Source organism: Scleropages formosus, chromosome 24 (genome assembly GCF_900964775.1).
Source record: "Scleropages formosus chromosome 24, fSclFor1.1, whole genome shotgun sequence".
Classification (NCBI taxonomy): Eukaryota; Metazoa; Chordata; class Actinopteri; order Osteoglossiformes; family Osteoglossidae; genus Scleropages; species Scleropages formosus.
Genome location: NC_041829.1, coordinates 1,662,203 through 1,686,788, shown reverse-complemented (window position 1 = coordinate 1,686,788; position 24,586 = coordinate 1,662,203). Strand labels below are relative to the sequence as shown.

The window sequence follows — 24,586 nt, the reverse complement described above, 5'->3', positions numbered from 1 at the left end:
ACAAACTGTACTTGTTTTCAATGCTATTTTCTGCTGTGGTATGAATGCTGTTGGTTGGATTGCTTGCATTTATAACATTCGGTGCCCTGCATTCAGTTCCTTTTTTCTCATGAAGGCTGTGGTAATTTCAGCAAGTGAAATGTGTGCACACATGTATGTTTGTGCATGTACTTCCTGTAAGCAAATCTGAAGTCATTAGTTTGCCAGAACATGCTACAGTAAATCCTCCTACGATGAAGCAGTAGCAATAAGAATGTCAATGCTGGTGCAGAAAGGCAGCTTGACAGTAAGGCAGAGACCTTAGTTAAGGCATTGGATAGGAAGTGGTCACAGCTGGTGGAATGTACACACTCATACCACATGGGGGGAAACTACACCACGGACGCGATTCCATCAGGCAAGGCTTGACACAACACTGCGGTTTATTAACCAACTCAAAAGGGTGGGGTCTATACTATTGGGTAATTTTAGGTATTATGCAAAGTGGGCCGGACTGGAGCAAAAGGGCACCCATGGTCTGCACCCAGTGTGACCCATCAATGTAAACGCATACCTTTCCCAGGGACAGAACTAATACACCCACTTTCAACTCCTACAGAGCTGCTCTTTTCACTTCTCTGTACTACATAGATCTTGTTGCCTTTACCTCATTTACATTATCATTTACCTGAATAAGTTGCATCAACAATAAAATTTGCCCTCTATAATTTCTGTCTTCCAAGATATGTTCTAACATTAAGAGCAACAACCTCATAAGCAGAACAATGAAAATCTCAATATTCCAATTTGTCAGCACATGGATGGAGAGCATAAAAGGAAACGTGATTGTGCAAAGAATAGTGCTGTTTGAGGCACCAATAAATCCACAAGTTTTAAAACAATTTCAACATTTTTTCCTCATGTGCTTGTTCTTGGTTGCTACTTGTGTTCTGCATTCACAGGAAAAGCAAAGAATAATTGTTGGGTCTGGTTGCTGAAGAAGGATGGCAAGAAGCTTGCCAGCAAGATCAAAGCAGCTCCCCTTTGAACTGGGAACTGAGCTGCTCCTCCTACATGGAGGCCATGGACAGAGGGTACATCGCTGCATGACCCTATACTCAGTCAGCCCATGACTCCAAGAGGACTCTCTGCAAATTCATACTGGATGCTTGCAAATCACACAAGATTAAGAGTTGTATTGTTATAATTAAGCCAAGGTTAACATTTAGGTCTCATTAAATCCTCCTTGACCACCATGCTTACAGGCAGACGGAGAAAATTGAAGCCAAAAAAGATGCGTCACAGGCCTCACGCAGAGGATTTCAAACACTCACGTCATCAGTGTCTTTGACTCGAAGGATCTGCTCCCTCAGATCCTGAAGATCATTGAAGGTGGACTGCGCTGTGATGGAGTAGACAAGTGCAAAGCCCTGGCCGTTCTTCATATATAGGTCCCTCATGGCTGTGAATTGTTCCTGTGGGAAACGGCAAGGAGAACAGATGAGCCAGATGTCTCCCACTAACGAAGCAACACAAAAAAGTAAAGCCTCTCACGAAATACAGCAAAGCACACCAGGAGCTGTTACACAATCTTGTCTAATCTAATTGGGAGTCATGAAACCCAGTGTGCTTTTTGAGTCCTCCAAATGTATTGCACTTCAGGTTTTATTTACTTAACTTTATCACCCTTTTCTTATTTTCTTATCCCCCTCAACTGCTGAAGACACTTAAGTGTACCTGGAAATGGGCTTCATAAATCAAACAATTTATTAATAACTAAGGCATAAAAATAAGGTACTATGGCATGCAAGTGGGTCATTCCCCTGTTTCACATGGTCAGTCAGGATGTTCCCCTGTTCTCAGGGATTCAAAGCAGTGCATGTGAGTTCATCAGCTAGAGCCGCATCTCTGTGGAGATCTGTGCAATTTGCCTCCAGCCCCCACGCCCCAGATGGGTGCTGGCACACTCAACATAGCTGTAATACGGCACTTTATATGGAGAAGTGTAATTTACTGCACAGTGAATTACTCCCTATAAAACCCAATCAGCATTTGAGCATGCAAAGGAAAAAATAACTAGGGCTAGCCTTTTCTTCAGAGTACTTAAAAAAATAAAAAAAATCCCAATATCCTGATAAAACTCATCTCTTCCAGACTCACTTCAGCCATGATCTCTTAAGCTCATATAAGGTATAATTGTTCAGGATCCATTTTAAAAAAAAAAAAAAAAAAATACTAGGAAGGTGATTAGGAATCAGCGATATTCTGGTAAAGTTCTATGCAGCTACTTGTGTGATTAATGTCGGCGCATATTGTGAAGGAAACTAACTGTACTTAGCCACATCTGAAGCTATGTCTCTTTCTCCTAAGGTAATGCACAAATTGTGTTTCTAGAAGATGTACGTTGCAATGGAGAAAAGCATCTGCTAAATAAAAACATGGAACAAAATGGGCAAGATTGAAATAGAAAGCTAAGCACTCCTGTGATGAAACAAAAATACGGCGTGATGTTGACAACCTATTACACAAATCCTCCACAAATTACAGGATGCACACTGGAAATGGACACAAAGGTAAATGGGTGAGGACCCGCACAGTCTGCCTGGAGGATTCAACTCAACGGGTTAAGATAGTAGGCCATCCCAGGTCCCGTTAGATCCCCTTCCAGGAAGGGACCGCAAACTGACTTGGCCCATGCCCATTAGATGCAGGTTACCTTAAAGCACCTGTGATCAATAAGACCTCAGTAGGAGGTTGCACCTTTAGTTATAGAGCACCTAAACTATGGAATAGTCTACCACTTACTGTCAGAAATGCCCCATCTGTTTCTGTTTTCAAATCCCGACTAAAGACTTACATGTTCACTCAGGTATTCTACCTCGTAATGTAATTCAACCTCCTTGGTTGTTTATCACCTTTATAAAAATGCATTTTAAATTTACTTAAGTAATAAATTACAAACTCTGCTCTATCTTCTTGATGAGCACTACCTCGCTACATAAGACCTGAGGAGGCCAGCTAGTGGTGACAGACGAATCCCGTGCTGACAGAGGATGATGCCCATCTGCCATGACGATCGAGACGTTCCATGCCAAGGTGGGGATCCAAGATGCCATTTACCAACATAATCATTATTACTTGTTACACACTGGCTTACAAATTGTTACTTTCTAGAATGCCCAGGAGGGGTGGGCAACCACTGGCCCATGGACCCCCAGAGGTTTTTTCTCCCTCAACCTTCAGTTGGGAGTTTTTGTTCCTTTCCCCGGTGGCCAGTAGGTATACTTATAGCTCTATAATAAGTTCTTCATTATGGTAGCCATTAGTCGACTGTCTTCTTTGTATCTGTTTTTCTTGCTTTATGCCTGTGTTAAAGTGCTCTGTGTCACTGCGTGAGAAGAGCGCTCTATAAAAACAAAAATTAAAAAAATGCTGAGCACATTTCCTCCATGGTTGGTGCAGGGCATGAAATGGACACTGCATTTATTCGTTGAGCTGACACTTTTCTCCAAAGCAACTTACAATGTTAAGGTTACAATTATTTACCCATTTATACAGCTGGGTAATTTTACTGGAGCAATTCAGGATAAGTACCTTGCTCAAGGGTACTACAGGTGAGGCTCAAACCTGCAACCTTTGGGTCCAAAGGCAGTTGCTCTAACCACTACACTATCAGCTGCCTACACTAAAGACCTTGGACTGAGTATATTTAAATTAGTTACAGAAAAACAAGAAAATGACAGAAGGAACACATGGTCTGCTGATAATGTCTTCACATACCACTTAAAAGAGAGAAAAAAAAAAAAAAAAATGCTCATTTGGGATTTTATGTTGGCTACAAACAACAAGGACTTCTCATTTTTTGTGTCCACAACCAAACTGTATGGAAGAGGCTGAATGTGTTACCCCTCCTCTTCAAAGAACTCTGGGTTCTCTTGCTATAAAATGATTGAGTTACAAATTTTAAGAAACATTTTTCAGTTTATTTTTTTTTTAAATTTCTCTTCCATTTTCAAAATAGCTTCTTATGCAGCACAGGCAACCTGCATTTCTACAACCAACAGGTAGGTGGCAGTAGAAAGCACCAAAGGAACATGGGACTGGAACAATTAAACTTGTTTCCACAGTATTCATTCCTTGCATTCTTGAGTGCCTTATTGTAAGGAATAAATACTGTGGAAATACATTACACAGGTTTATGGGATAAATCAGTCAGAACATTTACTGGTACTGTGATTGCTGTAAACAAATCCATTTTTGAAAATTACATCCTGAAAAATAGCAATCTCTTACACATGAGGGTGGCTTTGTGGATTTGGGTGTTTCTTTTGGCATAAAAAAAATAATGGATTTGGGCTGTCTATTTAAAGAACATCCAACTAATGGAAATATATTCAAGAAGGAACTGATGTGCCTCTATAATTTTTTCATTATGGTAGCCATTAGTTGACTGTCTTTTTTGTTTGTATCAATTTTTCTTGCTGTATGCCTGTGTTAAAGCACTCTGTGTCACTGTCTGACAAGAGCACTCTGTAAAAATAAAAAAATAAAATAAAAATGTGGCCCACTATTTGGGGATAACTATCCCTTAACAGGCCACGAAATAATAGGTTCCTGTAGTTCTTGTCTTATAGGTCTGTATCAGATAGCCATGTCAATTCAGTGACAAAAACCCATTTATCAGACTACACCAAGCCCTCGATTTCCAAAATTGACAAGAGCTTGTGAGAACTGCTGAGAATCAGTTATTTGTACAGACTGGATTCTGCACTGTAGCTAGCCATCCTGTGCTCTAAAAGTCCACACATATACAGTTGTTGGGGAACACTAATGCCCATCATCAAGTTGTGAAAATGGCCATTGCTGTACACTCATCACTGCTTGGTATACCAGCTGCGGTATGGTTTTGGTTTGTGGACAGAGCACAGAAAGTCAGACAGTGTATTCTAATGACCAGGGCTGGAAGCAGACCACTTTCACCATACCCCACCATGCAGCCTCCTATGTGTCTAGAGTCTGCCAGATAGCAACACACAAGGAGTCTGAGTGAGAGCCACAGAACCCCAGCCATCTTGGAGCTTTGTGAAACCCTGATCTTCAAAATCTCTGGATTCTCGACCCTCTGCTCACCAAACCCACTTATTTATATTTCTTCATTTAGCAGACGCTTTTCTCCAAAGCAACACACAGAGAAATACAATTTGTGCATTATATTAGGAGAGACATCACACGACTAGGTGCATAACACTCAGAATAACACAAAGATACACTTACCGTTCCTGCTGTGTCCAGGATCTCCAACATACACTGCTGCCCATCAACTTCCACTTGCTGTGGAGAAAAACAGTCAGCAGCACAATGACATAAAGTGCTGAGGAGCACCCTTAATTATTATCCAATTAACCACTACTTGGCTATTGTAATTGTCTGAAGCAACTTACAATGTCAAGACTGTACACTAAGCTACTTATTTACCCATTTAGAGAGCTGTTTTTTTTTTTTTTTTTTTTAACTGGAACAGTCCAATAAATTTTCCATTGTCATTTATTTATTTAGTTGAACTTTTCTGGAAAGTAACTTCCAATTAACTTACCCATTTATACAAATGGGTTTTTTTTTTTTTTTTACCTACAGCATTTTTTTTTTTGATAACTGGCTCAGGGGTACTACAACAGGAAGAAGGATTTGAACCTCAGTCCATCAAATGAAAAGCAGTGGCTCTTAAGACTACACTACCTCTCACCTTCGTGTTCTTAATTAGAGCGCTATAAAGGCTTTTACTCTGGTAGAAAAGAGCTTGGGAGAGTTCCCATGGCAACATGAAGCCTGAATCCCACCATCTTTACTGTTAGCCCCAGGCATAGGAAGTTCCTCAGGATTCAAGCATGCTGATAGGGGACACCCAACTTGGGCCTTCAAGACAACACAGCAATAAATGAGTAAAAATTGTTGTTCTTCATAATTCACCACCTCTTAGCCCTTATGTTATTGATGTGTTCATCAAACCATTATTTCTATGACTTTTCTACATTTATAGTGGGCAGAAAGTAGTGTAGTAATTAGAGCCACCACCTTGCACTTGAAAGAGCCTGGTTTAAATCTCAGTTCCTGCTGTAATACCCTTGGGCAAGTAACTTACCCTGAATTTCCAGAGTAAAAATTGCCCAGATAACTAACTGTAGAACTGGGTAAATAATTTTAAGTAACTTAGCACCGTAAGTCAGTTTGTACAAAAGTGTCAGCTAAATTAATAAATAATACTCACTCTTGCTAAAACTACTTGTTCTGGTCAGGGCTGCAGCAGTGCCAAGCCCATCCCAGAATCACTGGGTGAAAGACTGAGGGGAATTCATCCTGAACAGGATGCCAGCCCATTGCAGGGTAACCACATATGCTCACTCAGTCACCCATGCACACACTTTGGACAATTTAGACTATCAAATTCACCAGAACTGCATGCCTGAAGTGTGGGAGGAAACTGGAGCACCCATACAGACACTTGAACATACAAACTCCATCAAGACTGAGCTAGTTTTAAACCTATGCTCCAAAAGCTCAGCCACTGTGAAGCAATAGCCTTACCCTCTGTGCTACCACACTGTCTATTAATAATAATAATCCTGAATTATATTTATACATCTTGTGTATATGGTAAGGAATATACTCTCCATTATATTCATTATCAAGCATGACATCAATATCCATTTTTTTTTATTGTCAGCATTAAGTTCAAATAATTCCTGCCTGTAATATTGCTAGCCTGGCAAGATTCTGTAACCATAGCAACAGGCCAGCCACAAGTGAAACAGTGTGGAAATGTGGCTAGAATGTCATGACAGCAAATTGCTTAGAGCTGTGCAGCTCTCTGAATAAAACAGGGCTATTAGTTGAATGGTTTCAATTAAAAGCTATTCAGCACAAGGGAAAGGGAAAGGGTACTTGCCTTCCTGTATGAGTCTTCTATTGTAGGGTCATATTTTTCCACAAATATCCCTTGAACAAACTGTACAGTCTGTGAATAAGGGGGGAGATGACAATTGGAACACTCATTTAGCCACAGATTAGCTGAACTTATTCCACCAGATCCAGTAGCAACATCATTTCTACAGTTTCATTACATACTTTCAGATGTAGCCAAAGCGACTAACAGAAGCTGTTAAAAGTCCAAAAGTTGTGGAACTGAAAAGCAATATTTATAAAGGAACATTGCTGTGGCACCCTTGAGAAGAATACTCAAGAATTAATTCAGTAACAAAAATTCCTACAGTATGAACAAACTGCAAAGGAACTAAAAAAAATGCAAGAAAACTACAAGCTGTGCAAACTGCAATGAATAAACACAAGAAAAAACAAGTTGTCTGGCTGGGATGGACAGAAAGTCTATCAAGGCACAAATTAAGAGAAAGAAAGCCATATATTGGTGTCTGCATTGGACCTGAAATACCACAGAAAACAAACTCTCCTATTAAGACCTGATGTCAAGCCCAAAGGAAACAGACTCCTTGAGCAAAATAGTGAAAAAGTGAAGCAAGTGTCAAATCCTGTAGAAAAACAAGTACTATTTTATGTCCTTCAGCCATTACTGAAACTACTGAATCTAAATTGTGCTGTACTGGACACAATATTCCTGATCAAAAATATATGCTCACAATACTAAATGATACACATTGCTCAATACAAAAAAAAAAAACATTGAAATATCTGATCTGTTTGGCAAGTGGAAGAAAGGGGGAAAATAAGAGCACTTATTTGCTAATGGTTTCATGGTCCTGAAAGATCTTATGTCCCTCACCTAAAAGACATGTACAAAATAAAAGTATGGATTACAGGGAGATTATAGGTTAATCTTTGGGCTACACTGTCCATGACATTTGGTGCCAAAATCAAGTGGCAATGTTGAGTCAAGTTTACTGAGGCCCAGCACTGACTGCTGACACTGCCTGGAGGCTACACGAGAGGAACTGTTCCATTAAGCATGAGTTATGTCCAATCTTCAATCAGACAGCTGGATTTTAATGGTGAGCAGAGACATCTTACTCGTCAGACCAAAAGGCTCCAAGAGCACAGACAGAGCCTTTTCTTGGTGCCCACGCTAGGCTGTAATGTAGATTAGTGTCAGACATCGGTGATAAATGTCATGCTGAGCCATTACTTCTTCTGGTTGTACCCTGTTTTTGGTACAAGGAACAGCAAACTTTTCCAACTTTAAAAGGGGCAACTACTCTTACTACTGTGATAAACCCAATCCTGACATTTTTCAGAACATTAAATTTAAGAGATTAAATTTCACTGACCTACTGGAAAAGTCAACCTTATATAGTTGGAGGAAATATCAATAGATAATGGCAAGGTGAAGTATTGATCTGATTTCAGAGAAACACCATATTGCCCAAACCAAGCCATAGAGCTCAATTTTGTCTGAAAGGCTTTCATTTCACTGCACCACAAATTCAGCTAATTGAATCCATTAGCTTTGTGTCTCGTCAACACCCATTACAGCCTTCTCCCCTTTTTCTGATTAGGCTGAGACTAAAATAGCTGGATATACAAGATGTGGATTTTGAGGACTTGGATATCCAGGGCTTCACAACTTTGCTTGTCAAAGCCTGGTATTAAGGCCACTACAATTTTCATTTACGAAATCCATCCTAAGTCCCTTCTACAATGAGTCTGAATGATCTCATCTGTACTTACACAGTCTCAGTCAGGTTTACACAACAGCGGAACACTGTTTACAAGGGACAGACAAAGCACATGTGAAAATGAAAGTCTTCTGCAAATGCTGGCACTGGAATTAGCAATTCACTAAGGGTAAAAACCATTCGCAGTGGAAGTTATTACACTGATCAGAAAAAGTCATCTCTAAGCTAATCTTCACACCAAAATGGATTTGTAAGGAGGGAAGAGACAGCCAACCCAAATACCTGCTGATCCAGAATAATATCCCAGCATCCCACTGTCTGTCCTACCAGTTCAATTAGAGCTAGTCACTGGCGTGGCTTTGGGGGCACAATCAAATCCTTTCTGGGGTTCTGGAGTAGACAAGACATCTGGAAGTACTGAACTGTACTGGAGATGCCTTGAATACCATAGGACAAGTAAAGGCTTCCCCCACACCTTTATCTGTAAGCATCTAGCATCAATGATGGAGTGACTATGGCTTCTATAATCACAGCACATTCTCAAGCCCACATTTACATTTTTTCATTTAGCAGGTGCTTTTCCCCAAAGCAGTGTCCATATCAGCAAAAATACAATTTGTGTATTACATTAAGAGAAAGAGACATGGCTGCAGACATGTGATTAAGTAAACCTAGTTGGTTACTATTCACTTCATGCACCGATGTTCATCGCTCGAGTAGGTGCATAAAATGAAGGATAGATGAATGCTGACAATCTTCCTACAATTTTTTTTTATAATAAGGTACACAAACATTCACATACAATGCCAGAGTAGCAGCTATGTAAATGCTTATCTGGGGATGATCATGAAGTTACAGTACATGAACATTTACATCATACATGAGCTGGAGCGATATTGGGCGAAGCGAGTCCGGAAAAGGTGAGTTTTAAGACCCTTCTTGAATGTAGACAGAGTTTCTGTAGTTCTGAGTGAGAGGGGGAGGTCATCCAACCACAACAGACCCAGAACCGAGAACCTTCGTGCTTTACTTTTCATGAGCACGACCACCAAGCGAGCAGTAGTCGTCGAGTGAAGGGGTCTGGCTGGGGTTTAGCGGTTGATCAAGTCTTCATTTAATAGGAGAACCCTTGAAATTTTGAAGTCAGACAGGTACATCAGGGGCTACCATGAAGACCTTAAAGATGTATCTTCTAGGTCTGCTTTGAAATTACTACTTAAGGGGGGATGGGGGGTGTCAACTATTCTACATTAACAGTACATAATTCATAATTTTAATGCAGTTACAGATTTCAGCTTGCAGAAATAAATAGTGTAATACCTTACTCATTATTCACATTCATACAGCATAGTTAGGTAAACAGGAAGAAAAGTGATCAGCGATGTGTCCTCTCCTTTCATCAGCTTACACACGCTGTATAACCACAGTCGCAAGACTGTTGCGGTCTCCCGCAAGCTCTGGGATGAGAGGGCCACCAACTCAACTGCGCACACCTCAACACTGTTCACTTCTGCTTCTGAGCCCCCCAGCTTTCTGGTACTACTTACCAGAAACAACCCACTGTATTAAATATCAATACACCGTGAGTATACCCCCCCCCGCAGTGCCTTCTGCTCCTCACGTAGCCGTTCCTGCTTACGGAACAGTACTGAAAGGTTACATGCATTATTTGTCTGCAGTGAACCCCAAACTAGGGGAAGCTTAAATACTCTTTCTGAATAAGCAGGTAGGAGTAAGTACAGCCCATATGAAATTCTTCTCTGGGACTCCCCAGTGTTTGTCCTCTTAAATCCTACCCTGGGAGCAGAAACAGTAATTAAAGAGCTAAGCTGTATGGATCAAAGGGAATTGGATCTCCAGGAGAAATATGTAGAAAGTGGAGTTGTTTAGGAGGTTTGTGAACACCATGCATCAGAAGTCCCTTTAAAAATAAAAATGGGGGGGAAAAAAACCACACACAGACAGAGGGAGACAGACCATGTAGATGGTACACCGAGAAAGATGCTGGACCAGCCCTTGAACTTTTCCCCACACCACAGCTATTACGATGAGGTCCAAACTTGTTTTCATGCCTCGTGTAACCAAACAGCAGTAACCAAAGAGCTGCCAATGACAGAGTAAAGCACCATGATTGCACAGGCCTGTACCTGAAGCTGATACCTTTGGATATTAAGTATCCCAGTACAGGTGCTTTCAGTTTTGGTTGGAACTCTTCTTGAACAGTTCCATGCTTAGTGGTGTCCTGTAGAGTCAGGGCCAGTCAGCAATGCACAAAAGCTTCTTATCCCACAGAGGGATCGCATGATCAAGATGCTGCCCTCCCCACTTTGACAAAGATAATGCAGGCCTATGAATCAGTGAAGAAAAAGGACTTTGCCAAGAATACACTTAGCCCAGGCCTACTGGGCACGGCCATACGTTACAAATGCAGCCATGCAAGATATCAGTCCAGCCTGTGCATAAGTACCACAGCAGTGCCTTGTTTAGGGCATTTCACATGTACCAATATAACAAGAGTGGATGGATGAACACATTGCACAGAAGGTGGAGTGGGGTTGTACAGACCAGGGACAATGTAAACTGGAAAGGCTGATAATGTTCACTGCACTGTCATGAAACTATCCCCAACTTCATAGCTCTTGCAGATTTTCAGCACTGCCCTGGTGCACAGATTCAATCAAACCAGGCTATATTTGGAGCCCCCCGATGTCACTGTAGAACTCTCAATCTCTTCATTAAGGCTGGTCTGACAATTTGCTTTATGTAAATAACCTTGGGGTGAAGTTGGGAGCATGGTTACTAGTGGTTCCGGAAGGAAGCTGTTGGCATAAATGCACTACTACTTAGCCAGTGGGAAGGTCAAGCCACTTCTTTCAGTTAACAAGAGCTTCAGTCATCAATAAGAAAGCAGACATTTGCATCTTCACTCAAACCTTTACACCAGACACAAATTGTGAACATCGGAAAAAGTATAACAGATAATGGTTTCGGGGGTGTTCAGGTGTCCATTTCAGTGTGTGTGTATTTGAGATCCATCAGTGTGTATTTTTCCTGGGCCCCTGGCCTGTATCATGCATTATTCCACCCCCACTTCTATCCACTGCGACAAATCACCATTTTAATTTTCAGACTCGCATTAGGCAATTAGGACAAATCAATTTAATTACGGAAAGTCGGCAGCATTTCTTCATCACTCAGCTTAGCTCTTATTTATGAGCGCAGTTATTAAAGCTGTTTGGCAGTGAAGTGACTCCAATAAAAACAAAATCTGAGGAGAAGGGATGGCTGTAGAAGAGGGTTTTACTTAAATAGAAAATTGCCTTTTCCACTATTAACACCATGTTAATTTCCCTGCCTCTGTCCTCACAGTTACTGAGGCTAAGCACCAGTGGGATAGTATTTACTCAGCATCCCTCATTAAGCACTATTGAGCTCTTCCATAAGGAGTGAATTAGGAGTGTCCCTCAACACAACACCTGACTAGCATCTGGGGGGAATTTTTTGTTAGATATGGGGGAGGGAAAATGTGCTAAGCTCTTACAATGCAAAGAAGTTTTTGCTACATTAACATAAAATATATTATTCATATAATCCCCTTGTCAGAAAGGATTTGAGGACAACCTACGGAAGATAATTTGTATGCAACAATTTCAGAAGTTATTCTCAACAGCTTTTCAGAAAGGCATCAGGATTAATTTTCTTTTACAAGCTTTTTTTGATGCTACTAATTTCTCTCTGGAGACACTGAAATGTGTGCATTGAGTTATTTGTTGTACAAATGTCCTACACCAAATAAAACCTGAATGGCAGGTTTGTAATGTCTCTGGAGCTCTCTGCACTTTTTGCTGATTTCAGAAATTCACATGTCCACCTTGAATGCTATATCTGCCTTCCCAACACAGACTGGTCTTCTATACCAACATTTGAGCAAATGATATATAGCAAGGGGGGGGAAACTGTAGTAAACTACAGGATCAAGTTTTAAATAAGTTAACTTTAAAAATTCACCGCTTTCAGTGCATGATGTGCACAATATCACTGCCAAACTTGTACTTGATTCTGCACTTTAACTGAACTGGCTTTGACTATTGTTCTATATAAATTCACAGATACTAGACTAATAAAGCTGTGGACTTCCCCTGCTACATTCGCAACCTGAATTCTATGCCTTCAAAATTGTACTACATGGCATGATACCCTAGTACATGGACAGTATGTGAACCATACAGGCCCAAAGGGTGATTTGCCTAATAAATCTATAAAATGACCAAAAGACTTAACTCCTTCCCCTCAATTATTTCAGGGAAAGAGGCAAGAATAAGTGTGTGAATAATGGGAATCCATAAGGAGATACTGAAAGGCTTCAGATCTGTCAGGTTGCTTGCCTGGTGCTTACTGCAGCTGAGCTGCGTGTGTGCTGAGTAGAGCACAGAACCGAGAGTGGGCCTGCTGTGTGGCAAGACTGCAGCTCTGCTGCAGGAAAATATATCTGAGCTCTAATTGCACAATCAGCCTCTTCTTTTCAGAATGCGACTCCTGCAGATCCCAACAGAGAAAGGCGTGTGGAAAAGGACTTGTACAACAGAAGAGGAAATGGGGAGGTGAAACTGCTCTCAGCTGCTGACTGTGGTCTTTCTCAACCTTATGCGTAGCTCAGCTCTATGCAACAAACCCTGCTCAGCGGCAACGCCCACCCCACAGAAAGGTTGGTTTTTGTATGACAAGTGAGATAAGTTCTTGTCTCAGATGCAGGAGGTTATCACTGAAAGTGAACTTTACCAAACCAATGACTGCACGCACGCCCTTGAATTCCTAGTCCCGTAGCACATGTGTCAAGACAGCGTACACAAGGGATACACTCAAGAGCATGGTGGCATCACCCGTGGACCTCCACTGTCACCCGATGCAATTGGATGGTACCCTCATGCCTTTTAGGTACTGTGTTGGGAGCACCTCCAAAAGGCCTCCGAATGCCACTGTCCAAGGCATGCAATGATGTCAAAAGGCTTTTAGCCTGGATTTAAAAATACCAGGATTTGCTGAGCTAAACACTTGATGCAGGTGGAGATGAAGAACAAGTAATATAAAAGCCCTCCATGTAACACTACAAGAGGTGCAAATATGTTTGCCAATAGTAAGACTGGAGGAAGATTCATTCACGTACAATAAAGTGGGAACTTTAGTGGGAACACATGATAGCACGTACTAGGCGGTCAGTTAGAGGGTTACACTACTATAAGCCCTTGCTCTGGGGATATTCCCAGCAGGCTCGTATTTGTGTTTTGTCATTATTCCACAAACTGGCTCAAAGTAGCAAGCAATTACATGCAAAATAGAGCCATTTGAAGAAAAACATGACTGTTTGATCATGGGGGGGGGGGGCAGAGTTTTGACAGGTACAGACTTTTTCAACAGATCATGTTATAAATTAACATCCCTGAAAATACCACAGGTCCTGTGGTACACTGACATGAACTTTATGCAGTCTGTTAGACCAGTAGCTCACTGTCTTCTGGTGGTGTCTCCTGTGTTCATCACCATCACATTTTGCACCTCTTGTAGCGTTGGAGGTAAGACTTTAGTATTATCTTTAGTATTATTTGTTCTTAAGTCCACCCTGCATGCTTTGAAAATGCCTGAAATTTTAAGAACCAAAAAAAAAAAAAAAAAACTAAACTAATCAATGTCACAAACAGTGTGGCCACATTTTTAACTCCTTCCAGCATGAACAAGGGAATGCACCTTTACTGGGCATGATGGAGAGAAATCCACCAGGCATTGCTGGAATACAGCTGCATTTCACTCAGGCTGTGTAATGAAATATTAATGCATCCAACTGCAACCCATTAGGGGGATTGGGAAACCAAGTCTTGCATAACTGGTGTGAGACACTGAAGCCGAGATAGAGCCCAGCACCCATTCGCATGGAAAGCCTTGCTTGCTCAATTTGTGGCTGAATCACTGAAGACCTGATGTCTGCAGTTGGGTCATATCGGGCCAGGAACTAAATCTCTGGCTGGCAGACAGTGACGTTTACGCTGGGGAAGCTTCAGGCCTCACACATTGCTCTATTGCCACAAGAACCAGCCAAGTAGATTACTTAGGTGGCATGGGTTCCTGCAGAGAACAGAGATACCCCTAAGCTTAGCACCCAGTGATATACAAGCTCCGAGGACCACACTGTTCTCCACATGTTCACTCAGGGAGATTTACAGGGGAAAAATCGGACCAGGAATTGCTTAACCGTTTAGTTACCACTCATCAGTAACGCACAGGTGACCAGATTAAGTCTCCGTAACACGTTTGCTGCCAAATGACATTTTCTTTTAAGTCAATTATTAATGGATGCATTTAACTTGTCACACCCTTGTAACATCCAATACAAACCATTATACAATATATAGAATATATATTTAAAAAAAAAAAAAAAAAGTCCAATCACGGAGGAAAATGTCATCAAGAATATTCATGTTTTTGAAGGCAGGATTATGACCATCCTGTCCTTTTTTGCTGTTAAATTACATAAAAATATTGCAATCTTGGACATCAGAACCTAAGACAACAGTATTGCATAAGCAGACACAGAATCAAGAAAATCCGTTTTTTTTTTTTTTTTAAACCTTGCTCAAAAACTAAAACCATCCACAAAAAACTTCTCATTATAAAACGTAAAAATGACAAGTATAGAGACTAAAAAAAGAAAAGTGTTGTGATGAGAAACAATAGTTGCTAACTTCACTGTGACAGGATGCCAAATGATATGGTGGTGGTGGGGGGGTGCGTTCAGGGAACTGGGTGCTCTACCACCGTCAAACTCTAAGGACACTTTCTGCACATCCAGTTAACAAGCAAAGTTTACCAATCTAGACATTAATACAAAAACAGAATTCAGTGTTTTACTACACTGAACCATACAACTGAGTAATATGCATATATCTTAGATAGTTGAGAAAGACTTTCTTCTGCATCCCAGTGAACTGAGGTGGTTTCCTGGGCAAAGTGACCCCAGCTAACAAGTTTCAGACAGCTTACCAAAGCAGATTTGCCCACGCCACCTGAACCAAGGACCACCAACTTGTATTCACGCATCATGCAGTGTTTCTGGGATCAACCTGTATGGAGAACAATTAGAAAATAAGGTTAGGGAAGACACTCACATTGGTATAAGTACAGTTGTGAAGGATATAAAACAAAAAGCAAACATTTTCAAAAAGCATAACAACAAAACAAACACCTGGATCAGGGTTAAACAGATCAGATACAAAAATACATAATCAAGCATAAAGGTGTCAATATTAAGAAGACTCTCACTGTAAGACAACTAAAACTGCACATCATATACATGGTTATAAGCGGAGTGGTCTAAGGCTGCTCTTTGTTTGGCACCCAACTCATTGCTCAGTTGTGTGCTTCTGTGCTGTATATTCAGAAACGGCTAGATGGAAAGGACCTGATAAAAGGTTGACAGAGGAATGATGTCTGACTCCATGCATATATCACACTGGTAACCCAGAGATTACTAGCTACAAGTTTTCCCACACCCAGCAGTGCAAAAGCCACCCCACCCAGTGACCAGTGCTTTTCGGTTGCCTTGCTTTGTACTTCTCTCCTCCATGTGCCTGTGCAAGACTCGTGCTAATTAACCGAGGGTGGCGTGAATCTGGGCCGAGGATGTTAACACAGGCCTAGAATAAGAGTGCATCGGGTTTCCTGTTTCAGAGATGAAAGAGGTAGTTTTATGCAAAAGTTTGGGCACCCCTGGCCAAATGGCACATTTAGTTAATTTTGTAAGTGAAATGCCGTAACAACTGCTGCAGGAAACAGCGTGCTAAACAACACATTTGCAATTGTTATTGCTTATTTTCTTTGTTTCATGAACTTAAAACATAGGAACAAAGAAAACAGTAATTGTGGCATGTGCAAAAATTTGAACACCCTTCCACTTTTCCAGTAACACTTTTTTCACAAGGTCCCTGACACTAATGGCCTCATTAGGCCTTTGTAGCCATTAGTAGTTTTTACCTGTTGACAACTGCAGAGTTTGATGAATTCCCTGACACTGCAAACTTTGGGCTGTCACTCAATAACCATGGGCTCCTCTAAGCAATTGAGTGAAGATGTGAAAATGAAGCTAACTAATGCCTACGAAGCAGGGGAAAGCTATAAAAAGTTTGCAAAACTCCTCCAGTTCGCTATTTCCACTGTCCGTAATGAAATCAAGAAACGGCAGTTAAGACCAACTGTGGAAGTCAAGATGTAGAAGACCAAGAAAACTTTGACTGTTCATATGCTGGCCTGAAACGTAAAGGCAAACCCGCATATGACTGCAAAGTATTTGCGGGAACGTTTGGCTGACACAGAAGTGGTGGTGCACCGTTCCACATGCAGTGTGCCAACATGTTCTGCATGGAAGAGTCATCACTTAAGTGTATGTGAGGTCAGTTGTACATGTTCTGTATTCATGTCAGTGGTGATCACCTCTCCTTTGCCTCCTCATTTCCTGTGTTTAGCAAGTACATCATCTTTGAGATTTTACTGTCCTCATCAGCACCAGCTCAGTAACTCACTCTCCTTGTCTTTCCAAGCTTATGTACAGTTTTATGCAAAAGTTTGGGCAGTCTTGGTCAAATTAATTCATTTTGTAAGTGACAAGTAGTAAACTGCTGCAGGAAATGGTATGTTAAAAAATAACAGCATATTTGCAGTTGTTCGGGCCATTCCAAAATCTTCAGCTTGCTTTTCTCCAAGTAGCTCATGAGGTATGCTTTTGAGGTGCGTTTAAGGATCACTTTCTTGTTGTAGAAACCATCCCTGCTTCAGCTTCCTGGCTGACTGTTTAACATTGACATCCAGAATCTGCTGATATTTAGCAGAATCCATTCTTCCCTCTACCTGTACAATGTTTCCTGTGCCACAACCCAAAAGGACAATGGATCTCCCCTTGTTTAACAGTTGGCAAGGTGTTTTTTTTTTTCCTTCATCAAGTGCTGCTGCTTCTTTTCTCCAAACAAACCTTTGTGACTAAATAGTTCAATTTTTACTTCATCAGTCCACAGCACTTGTTTCCAAAAGGCATCTGGCATGTCGAGATGCTGTTTTGCAAACCTCAGACATTGACTTTTGTGATGAGGATGTAGATAAGGCTTCCTCCTGTTAACATATACTTTATGAAAACTATTTCTCTACAGTTAATTCAGAAATGCTGTGAGAAGCCCTCTTAAGAGCATGTAAAAAAAAAAAAAAAAAAGGTAATTTCAAACCAAATTAACTCATACAGTATTAAAGAGCTTGTCTCACCATTGAACATTAGTACATAAAACCACAACATAAAACAATGAGTAGCGCTGCTGTCTCACAGTGCCTGGGTGGTGCGAGGGGGCATGGGTTTGATTCCTGCTCAGTCTCTGTGGAGTTTGCATGTTCTCCCCGTGCCTGTGTGGGTTTCCTCCTACAGTCCAAAAACATGCTGCTCAGGTTCACCCATAGTGTGAGAGTGACAGAGAGTGTGTTCCACCGATGTATGGATGAGTGACCCATTGTAAGTAGTGTATCTAGCAGTGTAAGTCACCACGGTGAATAAGGTGTGGGCTGTTAACACTATCACAGAGTTCTCTGGAAGTCGCCTGGAAAAGAATGAGTATGAAAAATACTTATAAATAGCCTAACTGTACCTTTTCTCATGCTGGTTGACAAGTGAAAAATTGTTGAATTTAATAGAATTATTTGAAATCAGAAACAACTTCACCTACAATGCAGACACTTAATTTCATAGTAGACTGCATGTCAACTACCCTGACGCACAACCAATTTAAAAATCTTCTAAACTGTAATTTGAACTTATGTGTCACATGAGGAAATGCTTAGTTGTTTTTCCACAGCACAATTCAAGCAGCTCATTAAAAAGTGTCACTGCCTATACATTTGTCACCACCAGCAGGGCATCACTGCAGCAGCTCCATATAGGGTCTAGTGACATCTCTAGTAGAGAGGAAGACCTTGTGCTCAGCTTCAGCCGCCCACCACATATGAACACATAACCGGGGAAAAGATACACATCCATCTTCTAATACTTGAAAAGATTTCACCCACAGTTAACCCCAAAAGCTTGTGGCTCTTAAGGAGCAGAGGAAGACTAGAAATGCTTCACTGCATTTCTAAATGTAGGCGCTGGTGACTGAGGCCAGACAAATTCAGCGGAAGAGCAGAATGTTTCATTGAAAACATTGTTTCCACAAAGCTTTGAGTTAGAGAACTTCTTTTATTACCTCACTTGAGAGGTGTGCCAGGAAGAGGAGTGCGCTCATGTACCAGAGAAGTCGGCCTGCTGACAGCCCAGGGCCGGCCCGGGCCCAGAGCTGCATGAAAAAGGAAGTGTGAAGCGCTGTCATTCATGGGCGGTTTCCCTGGTGTACAGGGGCACAGCGTTACACCAAGGAGCGGCGCATGGCAGTGCCACCCTGGCCCCGCGCAGAGCTCAGCTGTGCTATGATGCTGCTCAGGCACTGAGGGTTTTTCCTTCCATTGTTGAGGAGGAAAAGAAACTATGCTATTCATGGCCCCGTCAGCCAGATGTCGTCCAGCAGACAAACAGGGTAAAATTAAAGAAACAGAAACTTGAACCTTCCAAAGGCCAATTTCATGAGAGCCAGGGAAAATGGAGGGAGGGTGAGGTAAATCTACATGAGAGAATGAGACAACAGTCATGACAAGATGCACAGTCAGGTTGCTGGTGCAGCAACATTTCAGACATTCCACCAGCACAAGAAATGTTCTACTGAGCCATGGCGCCATGACAGCAAAGAGCAAAGCTCCGGATGATGGAGAGCTTCGGTGGAAAGAAAGATTGTCCACAAAATACTAAGTAAAAGGACAACTTTACAGCAACCTGCCAGAGAAAAATGCACCACAAAGCAGCCTTTGGTTGGCCAACATCCAACTACTGCTGCTCAGCCAATGACAGACTGTTGCTGCAGTTGTCTTGTTGGCGTGAGTTAAAAAAAAAAAAAAAAAAAAAGAAGAAGTTTGACTATGCTATTCCAACACTCAAAATACATGTTTACAAATACAACCAAGCCTTTTAAGTTCAAAGAGTCATCACACTGAAAAACCTGCTGTACTACACATGAAAACGTATGGAAACCTTCCTTGAAAGACTTTTTTGGTACACGTCCCCTCCTTTGAAGATGCAACGCTCCAGATGTGGACAGCAAGGTCATCTTTCTCCTTCCTGTATTCACTCTTTCAGACAAATGTATTCATAGCTCCTGTGAAAATGACAACTGATTTTTATCAGGAAAAGAATGAATGAGTTTCCTCACTGTTTGTTGAGCTCAAACCAATGTTCTATCCGACAGGACTACAGCTGATGTTTTAGAATGACAATAACGTGATTTCAAACACGGAAAAATTAACTGCAGTATATTCCTCCTTGGTGCTGATTCACGGTAAAAGTTTTTTTTTTTTTTTTTTTTTTAAAATATAGAACGACCCTATGTCCACTTTAAATAGAATAAGCACTTCAAAAAAACCACTCAAACCATTTTACAGTTTAAGGACAACAGCTGCAGAGAGTAATAATTCCCTAAAATCATATTTGCATAAGCATGTTTCACTTTCAACTAGTCAGGTTTACAAAAAATTATTAATTTCACAGGGGGGTGCGGTGGCGCAGTGGGTTGGACCGCAGTCCTACTCTCCGGTGGGTCTGGGGTTCGAGTCCCGCTTGGGGTGCCTTGTGACGGACTGGCGTCCCGTCCTGGGTGCGTCCCCTTCCCCCTCCGGCCTTACGCCCTGTGTTGCCGGGTAGGCTCCGGTTCCCCGTGACCCCGTAAGGGACAAGCGGCTCTGAAAATGTGTGTGTGTGTGTGTATTAATTTCACAAAGTGACAACAACCTAAGCTCATTCAATTTTGAAATTCACCAATTATATCTACTAGCTGCCTAATATGACAGTTGTGTTTCATGCAGCGTTTCCTATCTATTCTACTCAAAGTGAAAGCGGGACAATCAAACTTATTTCCTGGTAGTTTTGTTTCTGTAGCATCTGCGATACAAACTGACAAACAATATTAAGACGATGCCTCACTATATAGCGCCCCAGTATGCACTGCTTTACAGACACTGAGCTAGATTCAGATACATTTTTATTAATTTTTCTATGAATATGAAACGTGTTTAAAAAAATTAACATACAAACAACATTGCTGCTCAGGAGCAGAACTTAAAATGACACTAAACTCTTAATATCAAAACCCAAGAACCCCTTAAAATATATACCTGTTGAAAAACAAACAGGGGTTAAAGTTAAATCATTTTACAATTAAAAAAACTGGACATGTGTTTGACAGCAAAAAAGATATTTGTTGTTGCCTCCTTCTGATACCATGTTCAATTAACTGTGCTAATGTCATATGCATACATATAAACAAAAATGACCAAAATGCTGCAACTGTCTAAATATATCAGTAAAATAGGACACAGTTAAAAAGATGGAAAGTTACCAGATATTGCAATTATTAAATAAGGTTAACAAATGTGAAATATGGTTGATTAAAAAAAAAAAAAACTGCTTAAACAACCCCCCCATTCCACAACTCTCCCTTTGCTACTAGTTGTGCTTTGAGCTTGCTTGCCTCTTTTTTTTTCTTTTTTTTTTTAAATCAGAATCAACTTTATAAATTTCCCATGTTTATTCATCCCAAGTATCTTTAGAAGTGGACCAAACATCTAAGGAACCGCCAGCAAAAAGATTTGCATGCAATTCAGTCATTAACTATGTCACATTAGTCCCAATTACTGATGTTTTGCATCATTTCTTACTGGAAAAAAGTGCAAGTGCACAATATGTTGCTTAGGTATACGTGGGATTTCTTCAATAAGCAGTACAACTGAATATAAACAGTCTTGTCCTAGCAAAAAAAAGAAAGGGTTAAGACACTTGCCAAGAAAAATGGCTCCTGCTGAGATGCAAACTGAAGTTCTGAGGGTTGTAGCTAGATGCTGGTGAGCCTGTGTGATTTTAAAGTACGACACCCTGAGACGCCCAAGCAAGAAATCGGACAGTTATGCCGATGTGTGAGCGAAAGTGTTTTCTCACAGGATGCTACCTACGGCCCTCGCAGCTTGCCACACCTTGTCTGAGAATATAAAAGCAAGCATCTGAAATGTTGTTTACTAAGAGCTCTGCTTTGCAGCAGTAAAGGACACCACCCATGATCCCCTGCATTGACAAACGCACCAAGCGCCCTTTCAGGTATCTTCATACAAGGACAAACATCTGCTCCCTCCCTTTCTCTCTATGTTAAGCAGAGCCTCTTTACCCCCATGAGTCACCACTCTGTCCCAGACTACCTCCACAAACACACACTAGGCGCGCATGCCTTCATTGCCTTGTCTGTCATTGTTAATTCAGCAAGATGAGGCCTGAGCTCCTTCTTCAAAGGAGTCCTGAGAAAGGCCAACAAAGCGTTCATAGATTTAATGCCACATAAAGTGAATTCCACACGTTTCTTATAGGAAGAAAAATTGCCAAATATTTTACACAAACTTGGTTTATACATGTATTTTAAACACTGCACCATTGGTATTGTTGTTGTGCTGCACCTTGCATATATCACATTTCTCTTTTTCTCTCGTTCCCAATTCTGCTCTGCATGCAGAAGCACCTCGTAAGTACAGTAAATCACTCTCGAGAGAAAAAAAAAGTAGAGGAGAGACATCAATGTCGAACTGCACATTTATTACAAAGCTGCTCTGGATTTTATTCCGTTCTGACATTTGGTGGCTGGGGTGTCCTCACAGGAGGTCAAGCTGGAGGACATATATCTGTATGACAATCCCAACATAGATCAGCTCATCCCACTGCTGCTCAGAAGGCAAGAGAAACGGCAAGCTAACAGAGAGTAAAGACAGCAAAGACCAGATACAGTAAGTAAGTTGAAAATACAGCATGTGGGCCATCATCTATGTATGTGTATGCATGCTTGAGGTGCCACACTGCAATGCAGGAGTCTAGAATGGAGAATAAAGGATTGTTGCTATAATCTTTAGAATCTATTCCGCTCTGATGGAGGAGGTGGACAAGCATAGACAGGATGTTTTACTCTTTACATTATAAATCCAGGTTGCAAGACCAGATGGAAGTGTAAACAGATTACAACTGATGCATTCAAGTTATTTTATATGAAGCACCTGCTAAGCAGGTATGATTAAGAAAAAGTTAAATCCAGAAAAAAGAGGGCACTTAAAGCTCATGCTATCTGATCACTCAGTGAATATGAGCAATGGGGGGTTACCAGAAAGGAGAAGAAAAAATGGTTTACATTTTTACACATTAAAATTTCTTAAAGGACTTGCATATAACTCATCTCAACTCATGTTACATCACTGGGCTTTCAGTTTCGTTTTACACAAGCATCCAGGGCCCCATCCTCCAGCTACAATGTGGACTCTAAACAAGTGGAACACCAGAGACATGTTCAACATTAATGCATATATACATATCCTGCAGACACGAGAACACTGACTTTTGCTGAGCACAACTGAGACCAAATTTATCCAGGAAAATGTTAAATTATGATGGGCATGAAAAATTACTTGCAGCAATTCAAATTATAACTCCATGTGGTTTTCAAAATACCTTCATTCTCAAATGGGCAAAAAGGACTAAGACACAGAGAGAGTCAACTGACTTCCAAAGCAAAACGGATCAAACAACTACTTTCACAGGAAGCAGTTCTGTCACACCCCAAAAAAACTGCCAGGAGGGAGGCACACACTGGAAACCGGCTTTACGGAAGCAACTGATCCCCTGATATGGGGTCTTGTTCAGGGTGATCTGGGAAATTCAGATGAGCACAGAAGATAAGGCAGAATCGGGGAGAACCACGAGCTCTACAGAAAGCCGCATGGTGTCGGCTGGCTTGCCCACATACCATTCGGTCCACACGCAGAGCCTGGCACAGAGCTTTCTGGCACACACAGCTCTGAGTACAAAGCAGGGCACCCCACTGCCTGGAGGCCACACCACGCCACTGTGGTGAAGTAGAGCAAAGCAAGTGACTGGCACCGCTGCGGGACCACAAAACACATCCTGTATACATTGCATTCTAATATGCAGCATTCATTAAAACATTATTAAGGCCATCTAGGAATTAAAGAACAAGAGAGCAAAGGTAATCCAAATTTCTCAGATCTGAATTTTTACATGCATAATTTCTCAAATGCATGTTACACAATCGAGGGCAAAGTGCAATACTCAGTCGAGTACAAAATGCTGGAGGTGTTGAGTACATGAACCAAATTCAAAATAAAATGTGCTAAGGAGAGAGCAGTAATTTCACTGCAGAGGAAAGTGGTGGAACCAAGGTTTATCCTGCAGGATAAAGGTACATCTCAGCTGTGCACCTCTGACTATAGAAGCAGTATCATCTCATGTCACAAATGAGATGTGCACACCTACTGCGAAATACAACCAAACAATGCTAACTGCTCAAATGGGATGTTACGTTTTAGCTATTGAACCACCGTTAGCCATGATCGGAATCAAACAAAATAGCCTGTCAGATCTCAGAACTCACAAGGAATAGTAGTACACTGTATTCTACTGCTTATTTACTCTCCTGTAAACTGGTATGTGTTACAAAGACGACGACACTTCCTGTTAAGAGATTTTACCTTCCACTTGCAAAACTGATCTTGGTGACACACAGTGGGTAAATGACAAGTACAGTCATGTGCTACTTAACGACTGACTGCATATACAACGGTGGTCCCATAAGATTATAAACGAGCTGAAAAATTATCGATTAGCAACATCGTAGCACGTGTTACTCACGTGTTTGTGGTGGTGCTGCTGCTGTAAACCTACTGCGCTGCCAGTCATATAAAAGCATAGCACATACAATTATGCAATGTATATCATTTTCAACTATTATAACACCTGTTACTGCTTTATGTATTTACTA

The 24,586-nt window shown here is 41.2% G+C and overlaps 1 protein-coding gene across 2 annotated transcripts in view; it reads right to left on the bottom strand.

The window, feature by feature from the left end:
* Positions 1 to 24,586, bottom strand: part of LOC108936546 (ras-related protein Rap-1b) — a 46,701-nt gene that overhangs the window by 4,684 nt on the left and 17,431 nt on the right. For both annotated transcript variants that reach the window (XM_018755968.2, XM_018755969.2), the window contains exons 2-5: positions 15,654 to 15,733; positions 6,923 to 6,991; positions 5,254 to 5,310; positions 1,314 to 1,454 (exon numbers count right to left, since the gene is read on the bottom strand). In XM_018755968.2, the coding sequence (XP_018611484.1) occupies positions 1,314 to 1,454; positions 5,254 to 5,310; positions 6,923 to 6,991; positions 15,654 to 15,713 (327 nt within the window). In that variant the 5' untranslated portion in view covers positions 15,714 to 15,733. The remainder of the gene's footprint in view (positions 1 to 1,313; positions 1,455 to 5,253; positions 5,311 to 6,922; positions 6,992 to 15,653; positions 15,734 to 24,586) is intronic.